The 11,259-nt window shown below is 29.8% G+C and overlaps 1 protein-coding gene across 1 annotated transcript; it reads left to right on the top strand.

The window, feature by feature from the left end:
• Nucleotides 1-3,391: 3,391 nt before the first annotated feature.
• Nucleotides 3,392-6,005, top strand: LOC144997512 (uncharacterized). The gene is made up of 3 exons (XM_078957414.1): nt 3,392-3,534; nt 3,691-3,810; nt 5,389-6,005. Exons 2-3 carry the CDS (start codon nt 3,715-3,717, stop codon nt 5,842-5,844), a joined length of 552 nt encoding a protein of 183 aa, XP_078813540.1. The 5' UTR covers nt 3,392-3,534; nt 3,691-3,714; the 3' UTR covers nt 5,845-6,005.
• The last annotated feature ends 5,254 nt before the right edge of the window (nt 6,006-11,259 follow it).

The raw sequence follows: 11,259 nt of genomic DNA, 5'->3' as shown, positions 1-11,259 counted from the left end.
ATGGAGGAGTAGTAACTTGGAAGAGTTCCAAGCAGGAAACCGTAGCTGATTCAACATGCGAATCAGAGTACATTGCAGCGAGCGAAGCGTCGAAGGAGGCAATATGGCTGAAGAACTTCATTGGTGATCTTAGAGTTGTGCCTACCATAAAGGAGCCTATGGAAATTTTCTGTGATAATGAAGGAGCGGTTGCCTTGACCAAGGAACCAAGGGATCATGGTAGATCTCGTCATATCGATAGAAAATATCATTTCATTAGACATCGAGTAGACGAAGGACACCTCGTGGTGAGGAGGATATCATCAGAAGATAACCAAGCAGATCCGCTTATGAAGGGACTGAGTAGGGTTAAGCATTTGCAACATGCTAGGAGTATTGGGCTGAGAGATGATATTAGATTAGATTAGATAATTTTAGAAACTTATAATAGATAAATGTAATTTAACATTTGATAAATAAATAAAGGAGTATTGTTTATAAGTAAAGTTACTGTCATATGTTAAATGTTTAACTATTGTTTCACTTTGCATGTTTTGGCTTCCTGAATAATTGAGTTTATTTGGAATAATCGAATTATTCAAACAATCCACAATCGTTCATATGTTGGAAGTAGGTATGAATGAAGATAGTCATGAATTGGTGTGTAGATTGTCTAAATGGTATTAGACATAGCAAAAGTTTGCTGCAACGTTCATGAGTGCTTATGAACTAGTTTTGAGCATTGGAACAAACCCGCGCTTGCTGGAATCACCTTATGGAATTTGACGAAAAAGGTTGATCGCAAGACGATAATATCATATGGTCTTAAAACCTAGTTATATGGTTTGTTATTTGTTAATTGGTTGTACATTGATAATCTGAAACCGCATCAGTAAATTGATGTTATAAAACGCATTGTTGTGTATAGTTGATTAATGAATAAGTAAATGCATATAAGTCTAAGTTTATCTGTTACTATTATCCTAAGAGGGTAAAAGTGATATCTCGGCCGCTCGATGATTTGATTTGACTTATGTGCCGGGCCCGGTCAGAACTAAATTGATGTGTTCGATTAAGTTCTATGTCGAATAAATCTGAGATCGAGAAACCAAATGCTGGACAATTGGTTCCATAGAATTGATAGCATGATATCTAAACAGAGGACTGTACGACCCCTTATCTAAAGGACAAAATTGATAAGATCAGAGTTTGATAGCGTCTTTGAGAGCTACGATTGCTAATCGGTATATATAGTTACTAGACTTATCCAAGTGCGAGACTGTTGGAATAGTGTCTACGGCTGCAACTATATTTGGTAAGTACTTGACCCGATTGAGCATGGTCCTTTTGGGTTGCCTTCACCATAGCAACTTGACAGGATGATTTATAATGAGAGAAGAAATATTATTAATATATTATGAGAATAATATAAGGAATAATAATGTTGTTATTTGATTAATATAAGTCATAAATTAATTAGGAATTAATTTGGTGACTTAAAGAGATTAATTGAATAAAGGGGTATAAACTGTCAATTGTATGATAGTAGTATTTTGAGCAGTAACTCCTTAGGGATAAGGGGTGGACGGATTTTAGGGTTTGGATAAACCTACAAATCGTCCAAAGGCTTATCAATAAGGAGATTGGATTGCTTAGAGCCTAAGTTATCCAATTAGGGTTTTAAGGGTGAAACCCTAGGAGGCTCACTAGTATAAATACACCCATAGGGGTGAGGAAATCGGCACCCTTGTTATTGGAGGAACCCTAGCTAATTTCTCAACCTCTTCCATCTCTCTCAAATCATCCTCTTGCTAGTTGGTGTTTGTAAGCCATTAGAGGAGTGACATTTGTGACTCTAAGCTCCAAGGACAAGAAGATTCAAGCAAGTAATTCAAGGTATTCTTTTAGATCTGATTTCTTGTGTTATTATACTAGATTTATCAATCAAAGTCTTGGATACATTGCATGTTCAATTAGAGAAACCTAGATCCAAGCATTAGGGTTTGTATGTGCACATAGGAATGTTCTTATGGCCAAACCCCAACACTTCTAACGGTCATAACTTCTTCGTTCCAACTCCGATATTGAAGATCTTTATATTCACAGAAAGGTATTGAGGAGCTCTACAACCCAATCTAATTACTTTTGACGTAAAACACATCGAACTAAAATCCTTAATTCATAAAAGAAGTCTGAACACCACTTTTCTTATTTTACTCTTTGACTCCAAAGCACAAACTGAACTCTTGGATCTAATATTCTACATTTTCTACATCTAAATGGGTCTAAACCTCTCTTTCCCCAAAGCCCGAAGTCTTATGATACTTGATCTTTGGGTCATGACCCTGAATTATGAAATGACTCGAAACAGGATGTTATGCTTGCATGTATATGTTGGACTGGGCGTATTTGCATAGTTGGACTAAGCCCATTTATATCTATGTTGAGTCGGGCCTATTTGCAAGTTGGGTTGGGCCTACTTACATGTTGGGCGGGGCCCATGAATATGTTGGGTTGGGTCCATCTGTATGTCGGACTGAGCCCATTGTATGGTATGTCGTATTTTCGGGAACCAACTGAGCTTCATGCTTATGGTTTGTGGCTTAACATTTTTTAGGTACTCTAGTTTCAAAGGGAATGACCCGGCTTGATAGCACAACGTTCCTCTATGGCATTTCCGCACTGATTATATTTGTTTACTCTGATGTTCGGAAAATGAAATTCACTCTGATTGGTTTTTGAACAAATGGTTGTATGAAATTAATGGTTTAAAAATGAAAATATTTATCGGTATTTTTGAGATGTTACAAATCTATCACTGTTTGAACCAGAAAAAACAGGTCAGAATGCAACATTTTATCGATTTTTAGGGTTTTTATATAAAAAAACTAATATGTGATTCTTTCGTAAACTAACAAAAAATATTATGATTTTTTTGAAGATTTTCCCTAAAAAATTATCATAAAATTCACTATATTTTAGTTTTTTCTTTTTTAATTAAGAACATCCAAAATATAATGTTCCCAAAATTTTCATGTTATCATGCAATATTAGACTATCACATCATCAAAACTCATACAATTATTTGCCATATCAACACCCGTTAAATAGCAAGAATTGTAACAAATTAAATTTAAAACAAAAAATTGTCAAAATAACGTTTTTGTAATTCGTCCAAAATGTAATTATAAAAGCTGATAAATTACTATTTACTACTCAGGCATGATTATCTTTAAAATATTCTTTAAAGAAAATCAAATCCACTGAATTCGGTAGCAACGACTAGCATATTAAAGTATTAAACAATTAAATACCCTGCCCGAACTGCCCAAGACCCTGTGAAGATATTACGGGCAGGTCCTGAGTAACACCACACTCAAAATCGCACCTCTCTTCTCTCTTCCTCTTGAATTATATCTACAGCTATCTCACGCTTTTCATCAACGATCATCATCCAACGGTTCACAATGAACGCTACCTCCGGCGTCTCCGTTCTCAGGTTTTAGCTCACAAAACCTCCAGATCTGCTTCATCAGTCACCGGATCTTTCGTTTCGTAAGTTTTTCTTCTCAAATTTCATTCAATTCAGTAATATATTCATGAAACCGGAGCTTCTTCTGTGGGTTCTTCAAGTTAATGTTGCGTTTCCAGCGTTTTTGGAATCTGATAAGTTTCTTCAACTAATCTGATAAGTTTATGTGGTGTTGCTAGTTATCGTGATTCTACTTTTACGAAATGGAGGCGATTCATAGCGTTATCAGTTATAGTTTGCTAAAATACGCTGGTGAAGCTCTAGCTACTCTGCTAGTGTCTGCTTTGCTTCGAGTTCAGGTTCGTTTGATTTTTTGGTTCTTAAATTGCGCCAAATTGAACTTTTACTATTGCGTGTACTGCTAATATACGCTTTTTAGTTTTTTTCGTCCTTTTATGTTGTTCTTTAGATTTTCTTCTCTTGAATTAAAAAAAGAAAAAGACGTGGACTTTGTTTTGGATCACAAGCAATGATTTTGGTGTCTACTGATCTCATGTCAGTTGTGTTTTCTCTTCGCCAATTTTAAATAACTATTTTTTTTTTCAATTGATTTGCTTAGAAAAACAAAAAGATTTTAAGATTTAATACAATAATTCATGAATTTTTCAAATGTTATCTTAGTATATTTTATATTGTTAAAGACCAAATTCAATACAAATCCATAAAGTTTATTTATTTATTATAATTTAACTATTGAAATTTTTTCAAAAGAAACCACTGTAAATGTTTCCCAATCGTAAAAACCATGGGAAGAATTTCTAACATTTTTTTTTGTTAAAAAAAATTCAAACTAATGGCTAAATTAAATAAAAAAATCATGTGGATTGTTAAACGAACAACTCACGAAGTATGATATGGTTTATATATAATTAAAAAGTTTTTGTAGTAAACAAAATTAAAATTTCCATGCTCAAAATAATATATATAATATTACAGTAACTTTTATAAAGTTTGGCTTATTCATTATCATCAAAATATTCTTATTAAGTAGATCTCTAATTAAATATACGTGAACTTAAACTATTGGTATTTTTATTTTTTTGAATTTCTGTCGGTTTTAGTGTAGAGTTAATAAATTTTCAAATTTGCACAAAACTTTATTTACCTTTAAACAAAGTCCGAAATTATAATGAAACGTTGTGATGAAAATCAAAATCAGAAAAACATAGGAATTAAATTCAATATGAAACTTTGAAATATTTACTAAAATTGAAAAAAAAAAAAAAAAAAAAAAAAAAAAAAAAGAGCTTCAATTTTGGAGTCCGGGAAAGTACATAGATCAATCTTATAAAATACTATATAGATTCGTTTCATTTTAACATTTTTCGTATATAACGAAATCTTAAGAAAGTATCTATTAAAGATTTCGACTTAAAGCATTTATTAAATAATTAATAATTTAATTAGGAACGTGTAGTATGGGGTGCGAATATTCCAAAACTTGATGCCACTTTCTTAGCCACTTGCCTTAGCGAAATGGATGTTTTATCCACCAAACTATATTTTGTATATTTTATGTATATATTTTTCTAAGTCTAAGTTCCAATACAACAGGCACACCTACTTCATGTAAATTAATATTATATTAATTACTATTATTGTTAATTTATGTTTTGACTTTTTTTTTATCTATATTAAAATTTTAAAATAAGAACACTACTACAAAATATGAACGATTTAAAAAAAAAAAAGTAGTATAATACATTGCCAATTTGCATCTAAAATTGTTCATTATTGCAAAATATGACTAGTTTACGATGAAAAATCAAATAATATAATGTTTCAAAAGTTTAATAATTTTATATTTTTGCTAATTTACTATTATTGTTTTTAAAATGATAATTTATTTACCTACTTTAAAACATGTAATTATTTAGGATTCCTCTCGGTTTTTATCCGAAAACCCTAAAATCAAAGGAGACCATGAAACATGCCACTCGAAGCCTTTACAAGGAGATAGTAACGATGAAGACAATGATAATGATGATGATGATGATAGGAATAATGAGTCTGAAGGAGAGGAAGATCACGATTCTGATGATGCACCGAATAACATTGATAACAATAACAACAACAATAAAAATAACATAAATAAAGACATAACTAAAGGTGCAAAGGGTGATGGAGAGGAAGAGAATGGTGAAGAGCAAGATGATGATGATAATGACAATGATGAAGATGAAGAAGATGATAATGAAGATGGTGAAGATGATGATGGTGATGATGATGATGATGATAATGATGATGATGGAGAAGATGAGGATGATGATGATGAAGAAGAGGAAGAGGATGAGGATGAAGAACTCCAACCTCCAAAGAAGAGGAAGAAGTAGTCGGATACATCACTTTAAATGTGTGAATTTGTTTAGTTTTGAGGATCTTTTAGGATAATTATTGTCTGTCTTATAAAGACTATTAATCCTAATTTAGAAGGTTGGGGAAATAAATCTTTCATGGATGAACATTTACTTAAGTTATTATTTCAGTTTTATAATCGGTTCATTACTTTTATCATCCAACTCAACATATCATTTTCAGCAAAACCTTTTGAATTTCAATGCTTACTTATGCACTTCTACCAAAAAGACCAAATTACAAAAATGGTCCCTATAGTTTGCTAAAAGTCACAAAGTCAGTCACTGTTAATTTTTTTTGACGAACATGGTCCTTGTGATTTCCAAAACTTGCATCAATGGTCCTTTTTGCTGACGCTGTTACTGTTCATCCGTTAGTGTAAGGATATTTTGGTCTTTTCAAGTAGCAGAGACTGGGTTTGTGACTATGGGTAAACCATAGAGACCATTTATGTATATTTTTTTTTTCTGTATTTTATGTGTATGAATTTGTGACTTTTCTACCCATTTTCTTTTTAAAATATCACTTTGAACCCTTCACTTTGAACTTTGAAAAATGTTACTTTCACCCTTTTATTTTCTAAATTTTCGTGTTTAACCCCGTATTATATATAATTTGTTTTTTATTAATAACTTTTGTTCGCTAACCTAAAAAAACTATTTTTACGTGTTTATTTTCATATATTTGTCGGTATAATTCAAGGTGATCAATGTTTCGATTATAATTTAGAACTTTATTTCGTTATTTTTTTTTAAAGTTACATGGTTTTTTTTTTTTTTTTTTTTTTTTTTTTTTTTTTTTTTTTTTTTTTTTAAATTGTCGGTTTAAATTCAAGCTTATTTTTCGACGTAGTTTTTTTTTTTTTTTAAATTTTATGTACGTTTCCTACGTATGAGACGGGTCATATATAATAACTTTCGTTTGTTAATTTTAAAAAATATATTATATTCGAGATTGTCTATGTTTTGATGTATTTTTTATACATTTTGTGCTTAATTTTATATACATTCCTACGTATCATTCGGGTCATATATAATAACTTTCGTTTGCTAGCTTAAAAAAATATAGTATATTCGAGTTTGTCTATGTTTCGACCTAACTTTTGTTTAATATTTTTTATGTATCAATATAGATTCGAGATCATCTATATTTCGACGTAATTTTTTTTTTTTTTTTATGTTTCGTGCTTATTTTTATGTACGTGTTTTTTTCATTCATGTTTTTTTTTACGTCGAAATGCAACTTTTATGACTATAATCACCAAAATTCAACTTACAAAATTCAAGCTTATAATTACGCTTTTATCTATTATATGTGAACAAACTTATACGTAGGAATATACATAAAATAAGCACCAAAACGTACAAAAAAATTAAATCAAAACATAAAAAATAAAGAAAAAGAAAAACTCAAATTTATATTAGCACGTGCATAAAAATAAGTAAGATTTTTTTAAGTTAACGAACGAAAGTTTAAATAATAAAAAAATATATAATATGTGACCCTAATCATAAGTAGGAAACGTACAGAAAATAAAGCACGAAAACGTTAAAAAATATGTTTCGCAAAACGTTTTGGTGCTTATTTTATGTATGTTTCTACGTATAAGTTTGTTCACATATAATAGATAAAAGCGTAATTATAAGCTTGAATTTTGTAAGTTGAATTTTGGTGATTATAGTCATAAAAGTTGCATTTCGACATAAAAAAACATGAATGAAAAAAAAAACACGTAAATAAAATAAGCACGAAACATGAAAAAAAAAATTACATAGAAATATAGATGAACTTGAATCTATATTGATACGTAAAAAACATGAAACAAAAATTAGGTTGAAACATAGACAAACTCGAATATACTACCTTTTTTTAAGCTAACAAACGAACGTTATTATATATGACCCAAATGATACGTAGGAATGTATATAAAATTAAGCACAAAATGTATACAAAATACATCAAAACATAGACAATCTCGAATATAATATATTTTTTAAAATTAACAAACGAAAGTTATTATATATGATCCGTCTCATACGTAGGAAACGTACATAAAGTTAAAAAAAAAAAAAAAAAAAAAAAAAAAAACTACGTTGAAAAATAAGCTCGAATTTAAACCGAGAATTTTATAAAAAAAACCATGTAACTTTAAAAAAAAATAACGAAAGAAAGTTCTAAATTATAGTCGAAACCTTGATCACCTTGAATTATACCGATAAATATATGAAAATAAACACGTAAAAATAGTTTTTTTAGGTTAGCGAACATAAGTTATTAATAAAAAACAAATTATATATAATACGGAGTTAAACACGAAAATTTAGAAAATAGAGGGGTGAAAGTAACATTTTTCAAAGTTCAAAGTGAAGGGTTCAAAATGATATTTTAAAAAGTAAATGGGTGGAAAAGTTACAAACTCATAAACATAAAATACATAAACCGTCACTATGGTTTACCTATAATCACAAACCCAGTCTCTGCTACTTGAAAAGACCAAAATACCCTTACACTAACGGATGAACAGTAATTGCGTCAGCAAAAAGGGCCATTGATGCAAGTTTTGGAAACCATAGGGACCATGTTCGTCAAAAAAAATTAGCAAGAACTGACTTTGTGACTTTTGGCAAACTATAGGGACCATTTTTGTAATTTTGTCTAACAAAAATATCGTGTTTGAACTCCTTTTACTTTAAGCTGTGATATTTGTATTAGAGAATAGTATCAAGCCGCCAAAACATGAATTAGCTCCATGGAAAATCATAGAATTAGAGGAGTTAGATTAACTAATATCAACATTTATATAACATGTTTGCTTAAATGCCCATAATTTGGTTTTCTTTATGTAGAAAGTTTACAGGTTGCAAAATGGGATAATGACTTAAAAGGGTAATGTATTATTCGATTTTTATATATTTGATCACTGAGTTTTTTTTTTTGTTTATATTTACCCATTCAATTTTTTAAACTGTACACATTCAGTCCTTATGACCGACCACTCCAGGTTAACCGGTAAAAATGACTTAATAGGGTAATATATTTCTCACTTTGTACACATTTAATCCTTAATATTTTTGTACACATTTAGTCCTTAATGATTTTTTTTTTTTTAAATAAGTCATTTTTGTTTTTGTTATCATTAAGTACTTATGAATGATTTTCTTTTTTAGATTTTTCTCACGAAATCTTACATGGAAAATTCATTAATCAAGTGTTTTTGTCTTTTGATGCTTATATCCATCGCGATCTCGACTACTTAGTTGCTTAGGTCATGTGTTCTGAACATCATAACTTCTTCATATGATTATATCCATGTGAACGATTTTTATATCGATGTGTTCGTATTTTAGTCTACTACAACTTTTATTTAGGTTACTCACATTAAAAAATAATATATTTTACTTATGATTTTTATATCCATACGCAGAGGCAGATTTAGTCTGGTCCCGGTGTTGCACCTGCAACACCTATTTTTTCTGTCCGCAGTGGAAAAAATTTTAATTTTTTTCGTTTATACTTATTTTTCATGTATTAGCAACACCTATTTTATATCGGCAACACCTACTATGTATTCTTGTGTCTGCCCATGTCCATACATTTTTTATGAATGAATGCATGGATGTTTTTTTTATAAAATCATAAGTAAAAGTATATTACATTTAATGGGAGTAATCTTAATGAAAAAATGAACGCGTGGATATAAAGATCATTAAAATCTGATATCGTATGAAGAAGTTATGACGTTCACAATACAAGACCTAAGCCAAACCACAAGACCTACGCAACCAAGCAGTCGGGATCATGTTGAACATAAACATCAACAACTCCAAACACCTTATCAATGATTGTCACACGTAAGATATCGTGAGAAAAACCTAAAAAAATCATTCGTGAGTACTGAATGAGTACAAAAAATGACTTATTTTGAAAAAAAAAAAATGTTATGGACTAAATATGTACAAAAAAATTAAGGACTAAAGGTGTACAAAATGAAAAATTATTATCCTATTAAGTAATTTTTTCTGGTTAACCTGAAGTAACCGGTCATAAGGACTGAATGTGTACAATTTAACAAGTTGAAGGGGTAAATATGGACGGAAAAAAAAAAAAACACAGTGATCAGATATGTATGAATCTAAAAATTTATTATCCTTTTAAATCATTATCCCTTGCAAAATTTACAATAGTAAAAGCTTAGATAATTTTGTTTTATAATCGCACCTAAGAAATAGTAATTACAATATTCAACCAATATGTCAAAATTTAAAGTGTTAACATTTTAAACTAAAGCTAAGATAAATTTGTGTTTTTATGACCAGAACTTTGTCATAGTAATTACAATATCAATGTCTCAAATCTTCAAAGTATAATCTTGGGTAAATCTATATGACCTTGTTCACTATTAATTGTACCCACCTTTTAATTTTTTTTTTTTTTATTTTTTATTTTTTATTTTTTTTTTATTATTATTTTTTTTTACTTTAGTTTATTTTAGCTTTTGTTGTGTTTTTTTATTAATATTATTTATTTTATTATTATTATTATTCAAAATAATATATATAACAATAATATAAATAATAATAAAGCAAAGTTTATTTTTTTAATCATTGGATATATTTTTTAAGTGTTAAAATTGTATGATGTACATGCATTATGTTTTGAACATAAACATTGTAACACGCTTCTTTAGGACCTATTTGTAAAATCATTTTCAAACAAAATTTAAACTCTTGAGATTTAAAAAGTTAGAAGTTTGATGCGGAAAAGTTTAACAATCCGAAAAGTTTCATAAAATTTTTAAGACACAAGATTGTTCATTAGGTATCATAACAAAGGTTCAAGTTCCCCACAAGCCAAGGTCTTCTGAAATCCATTCTAAACATACATCTAAAATAGGTTAGGCAATGAAATATCTAGTGAGCTACTCGTTGATCAACTCATTTCGAGTAAGGACTAAACAATCCTAATACTCGAATTGAACATCCCAAAAACTTATAAATAAAAATTGCAAAAATGGTCCATTGGTGGGCAAAATTATGTGATTTTGATTCAAAAACGTTTGGGGTGCATTATTGGTCTAATTTTGGATCATTTTAGTGTTTTTGGTCCCCATACACTTAAAATGACTACTGTACCCTTTAGACTTGTATTTTTAATTTTTTTAAAATTTCTATTAATGTTTTTAAATAATTAAAGATACTAAGAGGCTCTCTCTCTCTCTCTCTCTCTCTCTCACTCTCTCTCTCTCTCTCATAAGAACACCCACCAGATGACACCTTTTCAAGAACACACAATATATCCCACTATCATCATTCACCATCACGATCCACCTTCCACCATCACCGTTCACCACCACCATTCGTTTGCCATCATCGTCGTTCACCACCACCATCCAC

This window comes from Lactuca saligna, chromosome 5 (assembly GCF_052625555.1).
Source record: "Lactuca saligna cultivar CGN05327 chromosome 5, ASM5262555v1, whole genome shotgun sequence".
Classification (NCBI taxonomy): domain Eukaryota; kingdom Viridiplantae; phylum Streptophyta; class Magnoliopsida; order Asterales; family Asteraceae; genus Lactuca; species Lactuca saligna.
Note: the sequence above shows the minus strand (reverse complement) of the source record. Positions and strands in the feature narration are given on the sequence as shown.

Coding starts and splice junctions, on each gene's coding strand:
- LOC144997512 (XM_078957414.1), top strand. CDS start 3,715: ATGGAGGCGATTCATAGCGTTATCAGTTATAGTTTGCTAAAATACGCT. Junction 3,811..5,388: donor CTGCTTTGCTTCGAGTTCAG/GTTCGTTTGATT, acceptor GTAATTATTTAG/GATTCCTCTCGGTTTTTATC.